This window comes from Bufo gargarizans, unplaced genomic scaffold (assembly GCF_014858855.1).
Source record: "Bufo gargarizans isolate SCDJY-AF-19 unplaced genomic scaffold, ASM1485885v1 original_scaffold_1263_pilon, whole genome shotgun sequence".
NCBI classification, from domain to species: domain Eukaryota; kingdom Metazoa; phylum Chordata; class Amphibia; order Anura; family Bufonidae; genus Bufo; species Bufo gargarizans.
This window is the reverse complement of record NW_025334290.1, coordinates 180,157-197,119: the sequence shown is the minus strand read 5'-3', so window position 1 is coordinate 197,119 and position 16,963 is coordinate 180,157. Positions and strand designations below refer to the sequence as shown.

The 16,963-nt window shown below is 40.8% G+C and overlaps 1 protein-coding gene across 4 annotated transcripts in view; it reads left to right on the top strand.

The window, feature by feature from the left end:
• Positions 1-16,963, top strand: part of KIAA2012 (KIAA2012 ortholog) — a 206,418-nt gene that overhangs the window by 64,066 nt on the left and 125,389 nt on the right. For all 4 annotated transcript variants that reach the window (XM_044273881.1, XM_044273883.1, XM_044273880.1 and 1 more), the window contains exons 7-9: positions 970-1,073; positions 5,363-5,573; positions 11,375-11,524. In XM_044273881.1, coding sequence (XP_044129816.1) covers positions 970-1,073; positions 5,363-5,573; positions 11,375-11,524 — 465 coding nt within the window. The remainder of the gene's footprint in view (positions 1-969; positions 1,074-5,362; positions 5,574-11,374; positions 11,525-16,963) is intronic.

Sequence of the window (16,963 nt, the reverse complement as noted above, 5' to 3'; positions counted from 1 at the left end):
CGATTTCTGATGCTGGTGACTCGGATGAACTTATCCTCCGCAGCAGAGGTGACTCTTGGTCTTCCTTTCCTGGGGCGGTCCGCATGTGAGCCAGTTTCTTTGTAGCACTTGATGGTTTTTGTGACTGCACTTGGGGACACTTTCAAAGTTTTCCCAATTTTTCGGACGGACTGACCTTCATTTCTTAAAGTAATGATGGCCACTCGTTTTTCTTTACTTGCTGCTTTTTTCTTGCCATAATACAAATTCTAACAGTCTATTCAGTAGGACTATCAGCTGTGTATCCACTTGACTTCTCCACAACCTAACTGATGGTCCCAACCCCATTTATAAGGCAAGAAATCCCACTTATTAAACCTGACAGGGCACACCCGTGAAGTGAAAACAATTTCAGGTGACTACCTCTTGAAACTTATCAAAAGAATGGCAAGAGTGTGCAAAGCAGTAATCAAAGCAAAAGGTGGCTACTTTGAAGAACCTAGAATATGACATATTTTCAGTTGTTTCACACTTTTTTGTTATGTATATAATTCCACATGTGTTAATTCATAGTTTTGATGCCTTCAGTGTGAATCTACAATTTTCATAGTCATGAAAATAAAGAAAACTCTTTGAATGAGAAGGTGTGTACAAACTTTTGGTCTGTACTGTATATGCCCAGTATAATGCAGCATTTTTCATAAGAACATCTTGCCAACAGACATGCTGTACATGCTTTACTGTAGTTATTGGGAATGTGTTTGGACCATCTGAACAGTTATCGCCCTGGAATATTTCTAGTTAGGTTTTATGAATCTGAAAACCTGCAATTTAGATTTTACTGTATATTTAGCTTCTTCTTTTTTTTTATGAAACACAATTGGCCATGTAGTTCTTCTGCATTTATCTCTAGAAGTATTAGCATTGCCAAAACACAAACCGGCTTTGTGCTGTATATCTTATGTAATTTGGTAATCATTTGCTACACAGGTAAACAGCATAAGGATTATTTAGAACATCTTCCAGAAGGAGGATTCTTGCCACCAATTTCTCAGCTCCCCAGTGCAGAAGTCTTGAAAGATCCAATTACTAAGGTAGGTTTCAAATGTAATCTTTGTTGTAGCATTAATTCCTAGCCCAGTTTTAACCCACAAGGTATCGGGATTGTGCGGCACAATCAGGAAGCCTCAGATACTGTGAGGATAACCTCTTTAAAGGGAACCTGTCACCTCCAAAAACCACCCCAATCTGCCAGCAGTACCTGACAGTAGCCAGCAGTGTGTTTCCGACGATAATTTTCTTCCTGAAGGTCGATGTGGCTAAAGCTCAGAAAACTTTATTTTATCCCCTGCCGGCGTGCTTCTCTAGTCATGCTTGAAGTCAAGAGGGCAGCGGCCTCCTTGCTTCAAGTCAAGATAACCACACACACTTCCCTGCCCCTTCGCTGTCACTGACAGCCGGTAGCTCGGCTGGCTTTGCCAAACTCTGCATAAGCGCTGTCAGTCACAGCGAAGGGGCAAGGAAGAGAGCATGGTTATCTTGACTGAAGCAAGGAGGCCGCTGCTCCCTTGACTTCAAGCATGATTAGAGAAGTACGCCGGCAGGGGATAAAAGTGTTTTCTGAGCTTTAGCCACATCGGCCTTTAGGCAGAAAATTATCGACGGAAACACGCTGGCTGGCTACTGTCAGGTACTGCTGGCGGCTTGGGATGGTTTTTGGAGGTGACAGGTTCCCTTTAAGAAAGGTTTCTGTAACTAACCATTATTCCAATCAAGAGTGAATGTGCATGCAGAACATCTCTCCCCTGAGGATTTGGAACAGGATTTCTGTAACACGTGAAAGGGAATGTGTCCCCAGCAATGTATCTTTTCATTAAACCAGTTTTAAAGGATTTTAGTTGTTTTTTTCACATTATCTATATTTTTGAAAATATCCTGAAAGTTTTTTTATTGTGTAATAACACTTACTGTTCTGTAAGATTACTTTTCAGTAGTCATCTCATTATTATCACAAGCAGGATTGTAATGACAGGTAAAGAGATGATGCCAGATCTGCTTACCGCATGATGTGAAACAAGCCTTAAACAAGCAAAGCTGAAGCTCAGGCAGATGCCTGCCCCTATACCATGTACAGAAAACCAATAAAAAATACATTCAGAAAATAAAGACTAGAAGAAATATGAATATGTACCTGGTCATAATTAGTAAACACACTGGCCCAGATTTATTAATGTTAAAGTTGGTGTAAGTTTAAATAGGCTATATAGATCTATAACAGATTTATCACAGGGGCTCAGGCTGGATGGTAAATCTGATGCAGGGACGGACACTTTTCCCTGACTCTATACCAACTATTGGTTGGTTTACTTTGAGACAATTTTTACACCAAAATTACACCAAGTTTTTAATGCAAAATGGCGCATCTTAAGCACTGCCCCCTTTCCCATGAATCTCCACCCACTTTCCACTAAGCCCAACCCCCGTTTTTGTCTAATAATGAAAAATGATTGATTCTGTACCACCTCACCCTGCCATTCCTGGTCTTTTTGTTACAGATTTATTCAATGATGTGATGCCCAAGGGATGAGACCCACGGGCTGCCAGTCACTACCACACGACACAAAATCAGCACAGATTAAACATTACTGTGCCAATTACCAGATTACCATCACAAACAGTAAACAGTAGGGACTATGAGTGGCAGGGTCCCTTAACCCTTAGGATACCGGAGGTTTTTTCTTTGTGTTTTCATTTTTCTTCCCTATCTTCCTTGAGCCAAAACTTTTTTATATTTCTGTTCACATAGCTGTATGAGGGCTTATTTTTTTGCGGGACAAGTTGTACTTTCAAATACCACTATTAATTATGGCATACAATTTAGTGGAAAGTGGTAAAAAAAAATCCCAAATGGGGTGGAATTGGAAAAAAACACAGTATTACGGGTTTTGTTTGCTCAGCGTTCCGTTTGTGGCAAAACTGACCCATGCACTTTATTCTCTGGGTCAGAACAATTACAACAATACCCCAAATGTATATGTTTTTATGTCTAAATAGTGTAAAAAAAAATAATACTTTGGGGAAATTTTTTTTTTTACATCACCATATTCTGACCCCTATAACTTTTTTTTATAGGTATATCTACTGAGCTGTGTGGGGCTCATTTTTGGCAGAACAATCTGTACTTTTTATTGATACCATTTTGTAGTGTGTGACTTTTTGATAACATTTTATTACATTTTTTAGGTAAGAGAAGCAATAAAAAATGGCAAATTGGTGATACCCATGATGTTTGTATAATTTTTTCATGATTTTGAGGCTCATATATGAGCCTATAAAATCTTTTTTTTTTTTTTTTTTTTTTTTTTTTAACAATAATGTATTTTTAAACTGCCATTGAGAATTGCTCATTTCTTCTGTTGGCCTGCCATCTGGTGGCCAAAATAAGAATTGCAGTTTGAATGTTAGCCTCTTCAGCGAGGCTGAGCCCATTTAAACCAATGACCAGCATCCTCATTGGCCGCAGGGGATGCTGGTAGGATTCCCGAAAGCACGTACTTCAGAGTTTTTGCACATTTAGATACCGGGATCTCACTTGCATTATTGACAGTCGCGGTAATTAGCCGCAGGTCTCTGCTGTTCGAAACAGCAGAGACCTGCCGGCCATGATGCCCGCTGCACATGCGACCGGGCGCCATGTTTGCCAAGGCCCATTGACACTGCAATCTGCAATTGAGCAGAGTGACGATTGTTAGAGAGGAAGTGTTCCTTCCTTACAATTAGCTGCTTATCAGTGAAGGAGACATTTACATGCAATGATCTCTCCCACAGTATGGGGAGTAGTGATTGGTAATGCCATCGCTTGTCCCCACACAGAATCATTGTTTGCTGGAAGCAGAGTGTTGTTTAAATGGCACAATCTGCTGCGCCAAATGATGATTTAGGTGTCCGCATGAAAGAGCCAATTGGTTGGATGCACCTTACTGTAATTGACGGCACCTTTATACTGGCAGATTATTACTAACGAGTGTTTATTGTTAGCGATGACCTGCCTAATGTTTGGGGAGTGTGAAAAGGGCTATTAATGTAGGAATCAATAGGCTAAAGTACAAATATAATTTAATATAATTTAACTGATAATATAGTAAATGCTTGGAACAAACTCCCAGCAAACATGGTTGGAAAATCAACAGTAAGCGAATATAAATTTGCCTGGGATAAACATATATCTATCCTAAAATAAAAAGGACACAATATAAGGGCATGTGGACTAGATCGGGCATGTGGTCTATTTCTGCCATCGTAATTCTTTGTTTCTCTGGATATTACACATTTTTCAGTGTATTAAACTTTAGTTTTACATCCTCTGCTAGTCTTATTGATGAGTCTGGACCCCCAGTGATCAGGCACTCATCCTGTGCATATATGATAGATTTCATCTTGGGTGAAACTGGCTGACCTGTTACATTCACACATCCGTAGTGTATTACTGATCCGCAAAACACCCGGCCGGCATCCCCATAGAACTGCCTATTATTGTCCGCAATTGCGGACAAGAATAGGACCTGTTCTATTTTTTTCAGGAGCCGTGGACCGGAAGATCGGGGCCGTGGATCCGTTTGGCTCCGCACCGCCAGGCGGACACCAAAACGCTGCAAGCAGCGTTTTGGTGTCCGCCTCCAGAGCGGAATGAAGGCGGAACAGAGCCAAACTGACGCATTCTGAACGGATCCTTATCCATTCAGAATGCATTGGGGCTAAACTGATCCGTTTGGGGCCGCTTGTGAGAGCCTTGAAACGGATCTCAAGGCGGACCCAGAAACGGTGTGAAAGTAGCCTAATAAAGACAAATTGAAAAAATGATTTTTATCTCAAAATAAGTATAATACTATAATAAAAAAAATTGCCCCCTAAGGTGTACATAGCCTTTAAATATGATATACATTATACTAGTAAATCAGGACCATTTTTTGTAACTTACAGGGATGTTCTGTAGACATTTGTTGTAGCAATTGGTTACTACTTTTGAATTAGCTTCTGAGCTTTAACAGCTACTTTCCCACTCACGTTTTGGCTTTCTGTTTGTGAAATGGGCTCTCACAAGTGGTCCAAAACGGATCAGTTTTGCCCTAATGCATTCTGAATAGAAAAGGATCCGCTCAGAATGCATCAGTTTGCCTCCGATCAGTCTCCATTCCGCTTTGGAGGTGGACACCAAAACGCTGCTTGCTTTCTCATAGTTATACAACTATTCACTGCACTCCATACATGAACACAGTACAGAGATGTGAGTTTGCCAAAAATCATTGACACTCATCATTGATATGAATCCATACACTGAATTTTTCATGGTTCCGAAAACATGTTAGAATAATTTATTTTGCAGGTGCAAGAATCCTTAAAGCTACCTCGAATTATTGAAGAGCCTTCCAAAATTCCTCAAAGAAAGAGAAGACGGCATGCCACTGACCCACCAAAGGAACTCTTGATTATACCATTACTTGTACGTTTTGAGAATCAGAAAGTAAACCAGGAGGAGCAGACAGGCATGGGGGAGATCACTAAGAATGGAATTTATAACTCTAGTAATAATGAAGGTATAGTACACTCTGTTATAATCTAGTATAGTAGTGGAATAGGCTGCTTCTGAGCCTACCTCACGGATTCAGTCATTCAGAGTTGGTTTTTTCCATCAATGATGTAGAGTTGACGGTAGGTAAAATGGGTTTGTTGGGTGCCAGTGGTATTTGTCCTAGTAAGCAAATCCAGTAATCCAATCATATAAATGGAAATCAATACCCAAGCATGAACAGAGCCTTAAGATGGGTATACACATTAGACATAAGTAGGTTGATGGTTCAACAATCTTTTGTCCGACTATCTAAAGAATCTTTCAGACACAGCCAACACTTTTCAGACAATGATGATCTGTCATTGGTCGGCTAAAAGGATTGTTCCACCTGACCAATGATTGTTTTAGATGTAACTGTATGTTTTTATCATCTTCAGGCTAATATTTATCGGTACTTTTACCCTACCATTCAGGTATATGTATGAATAATGCAATTCATGCTTTTCTGTCATCCCACAGTTACACTTGCTAACGCCATGATATTCATCATGATTTACTAAATGTCTTGCTTTGATGAAAATGTGTGAGTGTAACCAGATAATACCAAGGATTCAGGGGGAACTATCTCTCCTTATGGAGAGCTCTTATAAACCATGAACGTTCCTCTGAAATTCTGGAAAGAAGGTATACAAATAAGCTCTTATAAAGCTCTGCCTATAATGCCACCATATGTAAGGCAGCTATCCTATAAGTCAATGTTCGACCTTTTAAACAGGCCTTGAGACATGACTTGAATAATAATTAAGATAGCACCTCATCTGCAGACAGCTGTTTCAGGGTGATTGCCCCTCATCAGTGCAGAGCAGAGAGTACTGGCTAAACTGGGTGAGAGACCTAGGCCAGGACTCTCTGTATCTCCTAAATGGTGTCTTACAGGCCAGGCAAGAGGCAAAGCTTTCTAAAAGCTCATTTACATACTCTCTTCCCAGAATTCCAGATGACAGTTTCCTGGCCTATAAGACTCCTCATGCCAATTAAGCTCTCTCCATATAGAGCTGTAGGAGCACATTTATTTAGAGCAACATTTTAGATGCTGGTCTTAATAAATTCCCATAACTGGTGATGGTTCCGCTGAAGTTATGAAGAGGCGCCGGCCTCTCTATAACTCCAGTGCATCCAGCGCCACTTCTAAATCTATGACAGCTTCCGAGCTGTCTTACATTTAGACCATTTTCCATGCCTTAAACAGGCGTAGAAAATAATAAATGAGCCGGGCCTGCTAGCCCGCCCCCTTCCCCGTTCACACCACGCCCACAATTCTAGACCTGGACTGAGCGGGACGAAGTCACAGATAGCACTGAAATACACCTAATTTAGGCATCTTTCAGGATAAGAAATGACCCCCATAGTTTCCTCCAAATCCTGACCTAGGCATCTCACCCTGTTAAGCCAGTACTCTCTGCTCTGCACTGATGAGGGGCATTGAACCCAAAATAACTGTCTGCATATAAGGCGCTGGCTTAATTATTATCCAAGTCTTGCCTTATATTTGGTTGCATTAGAAGCAAAGCTAGCTAAAAACTAATTTGCATAGCCTCTTTTGAGATAATACCAAGACTTGTACCCTTTATAGCTCACTCATGAACTTTATCTTAGGAAGAAGCTTCTTGCTGGCCTTTTTTCCTGTCCTTCTACCTCCTGATCCTTTGACCTCTTTCTTTTCTATCTTCTTATGTCACTTCCTACATCCACTGCCCCTACACTGACCTGCACTCCTAATCTATCTCTGTCAGTTGTTATCTTTCCTGCTCCATACTGTACACTTCCTCCTCCTGTTTTTCGCTAAAAGAATGCAATTTTTTTTTTTTATATCTGAGCTTTTTTATCTTCCCAAGAACCATCTTGAATACATCATGTTTTATCTTCAGTTTGACAATCTTTAATTTTTCTTTCTGTTGTGGTTATAGATTTAGCATTATTATAATTAAACTGACCAATAGCAAAAAATCTAATTGTTTACAGACTGTTTGGATTGGTCATTTACTTCTTTCTGAAATGGACACAGAGTATATTCACTCACTGCAGATTTGTTGCAGAAGTTTCTGCGACTGTCCCATTCATCTGCATGGAGTTTGCATTAACCTGTCTTTGAATATGGTGTTTTGACTGACTAAAGCTTATCATAGATATTATCTTCTTGTTTGAAGAGCATGTAGTGTTCAGTGGGATCAGCTAACAATCTACTATAATATCCTTGGACGCCATCTGGTTATCCTCTGAGAAAAATACCATGTACTATATATTTACTTTATATTGGGCGCTGAATCTCCTTACAGTGACCATTAATGTATGGAGGCTTATTGGTAATGCTCCATAAAAAACTAATATGCAAAGAGAAAGAGAACTATCTCACCAGCGCCACCTATTGGACGTATCTACCTATCAGTCAAGATCCGACTTTCCAACAAACCTTGGGATATAACGATAATATAGCCAAACCAGATAGCGATCAGTAGACAGCTGTTTCGGGGTGCTTGCCCCTCATCAGTACGGAGTAGGATTCTGGCTGGCTTAGTGCAATGTCTTGGAAGAAGCTTAGGCAGGGTGATGAATCTCCTTAAAGAGACCCGTCCTGTAAGGATAGGTGGCACTGGCGAGATGTTTCTCCTTCTTGGGAGATACCTCTTTACTTAATATTAAAAGGGTTTTCTGAAACCCAAAAAATGAGCTGGTGGTCAGAGATATTATTAAACCCCCACTGTTCCAGTACCAACAAATACATTCCCAAATTTTCCATGTGACCCCAGAAGTCAGACACTGGCCTAGATAACATAATGGGCTACCTTATATCTGTGCCCTTTTTGCGGCAGTTCAGGGGAAATGGCAAAAGTAATTGTGTCTCCCACATGTAGGACTTTGAGTTGAGAGCAAAAATTTAATTAATTTTCCAGAACCCATAGCCAAATTACAGTCTATGAAAGGAGTGGCCAAAAGTTTGCAGCAAATAATCTACTTTTTGTGGAGCCTGGGTTATGTGATCTTCTAGAGGAGTAGGATCATGGCCATTTGATGCCTGGAACATTAAAGAAAAACATAGTGAGCTACCTATTTAAGCTACATCACTTTCTATATTACGGTATGGCCATGCTACCCATCTATGTACTAGTCACTAGGGAGTCCTTGAGACACATATCAGCTAATCACTGGTCTATATTCACAGGTCTCCATATTACCAAGTTTCCAAAGCCTTTCTAATTATAGTGAGCAGAAAAAAGTGACAAGAGGCTCACTGAGGGACAAACCGATGGAGAGGCAATCTTCTCAAATCAGAGTAGGACAGCCTGGTGAGCTAACATGATCTACTAATAGTAGAATGAAATCTACTATTTGGCCACCACTGGTCTACAGTATGCTGTAGATGCTCATTAGTAGTGATGGACGAACATCGGCAATCACGATCAAATGTTCGCGAACCGCAAGTTTGCGGCGGGCCTCATTCACTTTAATGACAGGCGAACCTGAAAAATCCATCAGCTCATATTTGCAGCCACCAAATACTTAGTAGAAGTACACAAATAGTCTCACAAGTGACTAGTGACAATGACATACTAGAGGGGGATCAATGACAAAAATTCCAACAAAAATATGTGTCTTAATCAGGGGACATTTTTATGCCTCTTAAAGGGAAATTCTCTTAAATATGCCCTGTTGCGCTACCTAAATGCACTATATAGAAAGTATATTATTGGAATATACCACCCCTGCTTCAATCACTTCTTTGGGGGGGCAACTGGTATATCACACCAGTAGAAATGATTTGTTCCAATAACGCTTGTCCCTGCAGTATCGCAGCAGAACCGCACACAACTGCTGCAGAATACAAATGCACTATAATATACTTTCTATGTTAGAAAGTATATTATAACATTGTACAAGGAAGGCAATCTATTAGAATATACATAAAGATAAAATGTAACCTTTAATAATGTTACTATTAAAAGATATCCCTTAAAATGATTAGCCCCGCCCAGGCCATTTAATACTAGTCGTGACGTCACTGGGCCTGCGGTAAACAGTGAGAAGGCCGCGGCCCTCCTGGAGGGCCGCTGCCTTCTCAAACAGCTGATCGGCGGGGGTCTTGGGTGTCGGACCCCCGCCGATCAGATGCTGATGATCTATCCAGAGGATAGATCATCAGTTTAAACAAAGTGCAGAACCCCTTTAAGCAAAAAGCATAGATGTGGTAGGCAATAACAAGTGCACGGTAGCACTAAACCAGGTTCTTGGCGGCACCAAATCAGAAACCATATGTCCTACCACACTCCGGGGGGTTCTAGTGCACATTGATGAATCCAGGAGGGAAAGCAAAAAACATCCATCCCTGGGCTAGATGATGATGTGGTATTGAAGGACAGGGTGGGCAAAGAACTGTCCCTGATATTGCCCTACAGGGGTGTGCTATTCTGGCCCTGATAGCCTAACCACAGAGCACCTGTCCTGATAAGAGCGACCCCGTCCAGAACCTTACCCTATATAAAAATGGTAAGCCCCTAGCCCCTAACTTCCAGGTGATCACTATATAGATCTATCTATGTGTTTTTGACTCATTATAAAAGTATATTATAAGTATATCGCACCCCTGTGTGTATCACACCTATCATTAGCACACCTATACCAGTCCCTAAAAGGACTTTTGTGGTCCTATTAGCTAGCATTTGGTGTCCCTAACAGCCTGTCCCTGCTCCACACAGCAACCTCTCCTTACACTGGTAAAACACTAAATGTAAAATGGCGGCCAGATCAGGTTTATTTATAAGGTAGGGGGTATGTCCATGTGCTGAAATGTCTCAAATGTCCTGTACCACCTGATGGATGTGTCATGGATCAAAGTTCTTCACAATGTAAAAGAATATGGCGGACGCGAATATTGCCATATGTTCGCATGTTTGGCGAACTGCGAACGAGCAAAGTTCGCCGCGAAACGACCGCCGGGCGAACCGTCAGGCCATTTCTAATCATTAGACAGCTGCCTGCATCTGTCAGTTCCAGGCTGTTAAAAGTGGCTTGAATTAGAAGCACCAGGAGGGATATCAAGTCATTTAATTCCTTAATTGTTCTCCTTGTTAGATGTATAGAGGTTTTATTTTATTTTTACATTTTAGACTTTTTTTAAAGTGATCTGTTTAAGAAATGTGTAGTAGTTGTTCCACATTATGGATATGCTGTTTTTGGTGATCAACACAGAAGAAGCCACATGCTCATATTCTTTGAAGGTCCTGCTCATCCAGCTGCAGAATGGAAATGCTGCTTAACCTCAAACATTTCTTGTGGCCTGCAGAATCTTTAGTGATGAGGCGCTCTGTCAGTTCTCAAAGCTTTGAATTTTACTTCTTGCATTCCAGGACATTCATTTCTATTGATTATTAGCCAAGCAGACAACCATTAGATGCATGTGTGATCTTAACCTTTTTTCTCTGATCATATAAATGAGCAGAACGGTTAAAATTTTGTACAGATGCCAATGGTCCACCAGTCTAATGCTTAACATTTAAAGAACAAAAGGCCTCTGAAGATGACACAGGAACATGAGCTCCTGTTTCATTTCTAGTGTATACTAACCCTAAATAAACATATATACAAAGTATTCCTTTTGGCTTTGATCCAAGGTGGACAAATAATTTGTGGAACCTCTTTTTCTTCGTATGCTCCTCTTGAACGGTTTAGTTCTATATGGTAGCTACATTTCGTTTACTTGCTTAAGATTCAGGTGTGCAATCTACTTGTTCTCTATTGTTTCAATTATTGAATAAGATTTTGTGCTTGTAGAACCTGCTGGTGGTAAATCAAAGAGCGAGGAGGATTTAAACGAAGAGCAAATGGACCCCCCACCTACCGGTGATGTACCCATAGCAGTTGCAGAGAGCAGATTCAAAACGCTTCAGATGGATATTGATTGGAACTTGGATCCTAACACAGGTAACCCATACTTACATTTGCTAAATGAACGGACACTATCTGTGGAAAGGACACGTAAAGGCTGCAATAAGGAATAAACCATTTACGCCTTATAATTGCCTGATCCTCAGAGGAGGTGAAGCTGCACTTTCATGTAGCAATCATCTTCCCTGTATGGGAATGAGCGATCACTAATGCAGTTGCTTACTGCTGGTTTCCAAGCTCCTTCTGGAAGTAACACAAGAGCAAGAACTGGATGTGGGAGCCTCATAGATAGGGTTTTTATATCTCAGCATCACACAAAGCTGAGATCAGCTTGTGCAAATGAAAGCATTAGTCGAAGTGATGTAGAGCCTACGGGCTTTGCGCTTTTTGCACAGTCAAACCTTCTCCAGAGTGACATAAAACTGGGTTATACTGGTGAATAAATAAGCCTATGAGGGTAGAGCTCCTGGTTGACATAAAACCGTAGTCTTAGAGCTTTTTTACATAGGCTAATAGAGCAGGCAATGATCGGGAATGAAGAACGTTCCTTCCCAATATTTGCCCACTTGTTAGCTGCATTTACATGCAATAATGATTGCTCAGAATACTAAAGTGAGCACATTATCAGCAAATGTAATTCTATTAATATGCAGTTAACTTCACTCTTTTTTTTTACTTCCCCAAAGCTTCCGCTATAATATGTCACTGGGACTGAATATAAAGCAGTGTATGAGTCATATATACAGACATACTTCACTAGCAATTCCAGTACAATCTTTGGCACTGGATCAGGAAACAATACGTGACAAAACTAAACTAATTGAAAACCTTTGTTTTTTGAAGAATTTGGCAGAGATAATTTGTCTCTTTAGGACTCTTGTGCTGGAGTATTCTCAGAGAGTGTTGAAATAAGAATCCATGAAGTGTACAGATGATCTCAGTATAAAAAGAAGATGACTGATTAGCCTCTTGAGCTTGTATAGTTCCATCCACAATCAATTATAAAGTATTTTTAGGTTAAGTAACTGGTATAAGTTGCATTTAAATCCTGTAGGTTTTGTGGTTTATTATAGGTCTGTATTTCAGTTGATAGATTTCTTTTCATGTTTTTTACATTTCCATTAAGTGCTTGCCGACCGCTCATTGAGTATTAATGTTCAGGCTGTCCGCACCTATGTCTGCAAGGATGTTCCTGAATGTCCTTACAGAAACGGCAGCTGCACACATTCACATGTCTGTAGTGTATTGCAGATCCGCAATACACCCAGCCAGTGGCGTAGCGTGGGTTGCCAGCACCCGGGGCAAGCCATGTATTGCACCCCCCTCCCAACCTGTGGACATGCCCCTTTTACAGATAATGTAGTAGTCCTATGTAACACCACAGATAACATGGTGGTAACTCTCTGAGTAAAGATAATGTGGTAGATGGGTATAAGGCCCCAGAATTCAGAAAACGTACACAGTGTGACCTGAAGTCTGGGGCCAGGATGCGGCAGGGTGGGCCAAATTCTCAATCCACCCCCCAACCCTACCGTGAAACAAATATGTGTTTGGACATTACATACATCACTAAAAAATATACAGTATAATACAGCATCACATACCTCATCCATCCAGTGAGATCTCCTGTGATGTAGACTTTCCTCAGCGTCTTCATTCAAGATAAGACCGCCGTGATACCTTCTTTCAGCAGCGTCTCATCTCTGCAGAGCTTTATTATTATTAGTTATTATTATATATAATGGCCCCCTCTGTATAATATATAATGGCCCCTCTGTAATATTAGGCTATATAAAGAGACATTATATATCCTAATAATAAGGAGGGGGACATTATATATTATAATAATACAGGGGGTTCATTATATATTATAATAATACAGGGGGGTTCATTATATACAGTAATTATACAGAGGGTCCATTATATATCCTAATATTACAGAGGGGTCATTATATATAGTAATTATAAGGAGGGGCCATTATATATATAATAATAATACAGAGGGGGGCATTATATATCCTAATATTACAGAGGGGTCACTATATATAATATACAGGGGGGCCATTATATATTATAGTTATACAGAGGGGCCATAATATATAATCATTATACAAGGGGGCCATTATATATTATACAGGGCATTATATATTATAGTTATACAGAGGGGCCATAATAAATAATAATTATACAAAGGGGCCATTATATATAATAATTATGCAAGGGGCCATTATATATTATACATAGGGGCCATTATACAGTATCTTATAATTATACAGAGTGGCTATTAATAATGGGCCCTCTATATAATTCTAATATATAATGGCCTCCCTGTATAATTATTGTATATACTGCCCCCCCCCCCTGTATAATTATTATATATAATGGACCCTCTGCATAATATAAAATGGCCCCCTTGTATAATTATTATATATTATGGCCCCACTGTATAACTATAAATTATAGTTATACAGTGGGGCCATAATATTAAATAATTATACAGGTGGGCCATTATATATTAAAAATATATAGAGGGCCCATTATTAATAGCCTCTCTGTATAATTACAATATATAATGGCCCCTATGTATAATATATAATGGCCCCCTTGTATAATTATTATACAGTATATTATGGCCCCACTGTATACTATAATATATAATGGCCCCCCTGTATAATATATCATGGCCCCTCTGTATAATATAAAATGGTGCCCATTCTTTCTAAATATACCGGCCTCCTTTGTATCTCTTCTGCCCACCTCCATAGTGCCCCCAGTACTTACATTTAAAAAAAATATACTCACCTCTCTTCATCACCTCTTGTAGTCTTTGCTAGGGCGTTCCGGCGCAGGCAGTCAGGAACACATGACCATGCCCTCCTGCGCCGCGTCATCACGTCATCTCGCGAGACCTGGCGCAGGAGGTCACGGTGATATAATCGCAATCTCCTGTGCCATTCTACACCTTCTTAAAGCTTTAGGCCTGGCCTGAAGCTTATGTGGCAGAACGGAGGGGATGGGAGTCATAGGCATCCATCACCCTCATTATACTGCCTTCTGCCCCCCATGCTACGCCCCTGCACCCGGCCAGCACCCTCATAGAAATGCCTATTCTTAGAATAGGACATGTTCTATATTTTTCCGGAGCTGCGCGCGCGCTCCGGAAATACAGATGCGGACAGCACACTGTGCGGCCCGCATCCATTCGGTCCCCATAGAGAACGAATGGGTCAACACCCGTTTCCCACAATTGCGGAACGGATGCGGACCACAATTGCGCACGTTTGAATGGAGCCAAATAGTGCACCTAAAGGAGTGCTGTCAGTCATAGCTGGGCTCCCCAAAAAAAAGGCAGAGACAATTTTTTAACACCCGTTTCCTCCCGATGGCTGTATACACTGCTCTAAATTAGCTCTGTCTATACAGATCGGGAAGTGGCAATGCCGCTTCCTGCTACGGTATTATAAATCATATGTTCACTGGGGGCCAGGTTACTGCATAAGCTACTAGGTCATAGCAGACCCAGTTCAGTTGTGCAGTGAGGCTTAACAGCAGGTGCATGCCTAGAAAAAGCTGGACCCCATAGCAAATTTTTGAATGCCACCCTCCCCTGACAAACCTTCCCGCAACCCTCCACCCTTGGCTTATCCCTTGCTGGACGAGTCATTGTGAAGAGTTTACGTTACTGTATGCCACACAGGCCTTGTATGCCCCCTTAGTGCCCCACACAGTAGTTATTTCCCCTTAGTGCTCTCCCTACAGTTAAATGCTCCCTTAGTGCCCCTTTATTACCTCCACACGGTAGTCATGTCCCCATAGTGCCCCCTTCACAGTAGAATTTCCCCTTAGTGCACCTTTCACAGTGGTCAGCCCCCTCTTAGTGCCACCTTCAGAAGTCATGCCCAATTTATTAGCCCTACAGTTATGCCTCTTTCTTTCTCCCACACAGTAGAATGCCTCTTTAGTGCCCCCTTACTGTAGTGCTGCCCTCTTACAGTAATTATGCCCCTGTAGTGTTAATAAAATAAAAAGCAGTAATAACCCCTGGGCTGAGTAGGAGAGCACACAGGCCAGAGGATGATCCTCGGCCCATGTTCACTTCTACTCAGCATCTCACCAATTGGCTAAGAGCACAGCCAGGGAATGAGGCCCAGGCCGTAGTGGCTGACAGAGCTGTCATCCATTATGGCCCGGAATTTACCTGCCAGTACACACACAGAATAATAATTACTGTGTGTGTTTGTGTGTGTACTGGCAGACAAGGCCACTGCTCAACAGACTTTTACAACGTCTCTGCAGGCTGTATTCCCCCTTTAACAGGGGCTAATAAGTCAGACCCAGTTAAAAAATTTTATCTTGTATGACCATATAAAAAATAAAGACAAAATAAAAACTAAAAAAATAATAGTCAAAACGCCCTGACATGTTACACTGCAGATTCTAGCCCTTACCTTGTGATCATAAACTATATCTCCTATATCATATCTCCTATATCAAAACAACTGTTATAGAAAGGACACATTATTTTAGTTGCACCTTGTGTAATTAAAAAAATTTAAAAACACGAGAAACAATTTTTGTGCCTGCATGAAAGATAGGATCACCCGATGAACGAGCGTTCTTCAGGTATTTAGTGGCACCTTTACAGGGCAAAATTTTCAGGGAACAAGCGTTAGCAAGAATGTTCGTTGCCGATAATCTGTCAGAGAGTCTGCCCATGTAAATTCACCTTCAGGAGTCCTGGGTGTGCATTAACATATAGCGCACTGTTTGCTTACTGTGGTAGAATGTGAGTAATGAGATAAAAATTACATATTTACTTTTACAATAGTTTATTTTTTTATGTGGTAGAATGTGAGTAATGAGATAAAAATTACATATTTACTTTTACAATAGTTTAATAGTTTTTATGGTAGCAGATTCCCTTTGACTTTATATGGTGTGAATTTTCTACTCAAAAACAGCACATCCTAAACTGGCGAGGCATATGGCTAGGTGAGGCGCAACTCGTCTAAATCTTGGACTTAAAGAGGACCTGTAACAAGGGATGAGCGAACTTGCATACCGACCTGATCCGTTATGCTGCCCATAGACTTCTATTATGACGGATTGCAAAATGGAATCCATAACAGAATTCACCCAGAACCTGAACTTGTAAACAGCACGTTCGCTCATCCCTACCTGTAACCTATCCTGATATGTGTTTTAGCAACTAATTATTTCCCTCTTATCGTAACAACTTGTGCTATTCCTTTATTATTCCTGCTAGTGCAGCAGCCAGGTACGGGTGGATAATATACTGTACTTGTCGTTACGCCAATTGCAGCGTGCACAGGGCCCTTCCAAGGTGTTATAATGCACGTCCCAGATTAGGAATGCCATAGTGGTGTAATGGCCTATAATGTCTCTGTAGTTTGGTGGTAGTTGTGTCACAATGTCTCCTACCTGGGTACGGCCGGACTCCTGGCTCACTTGCAA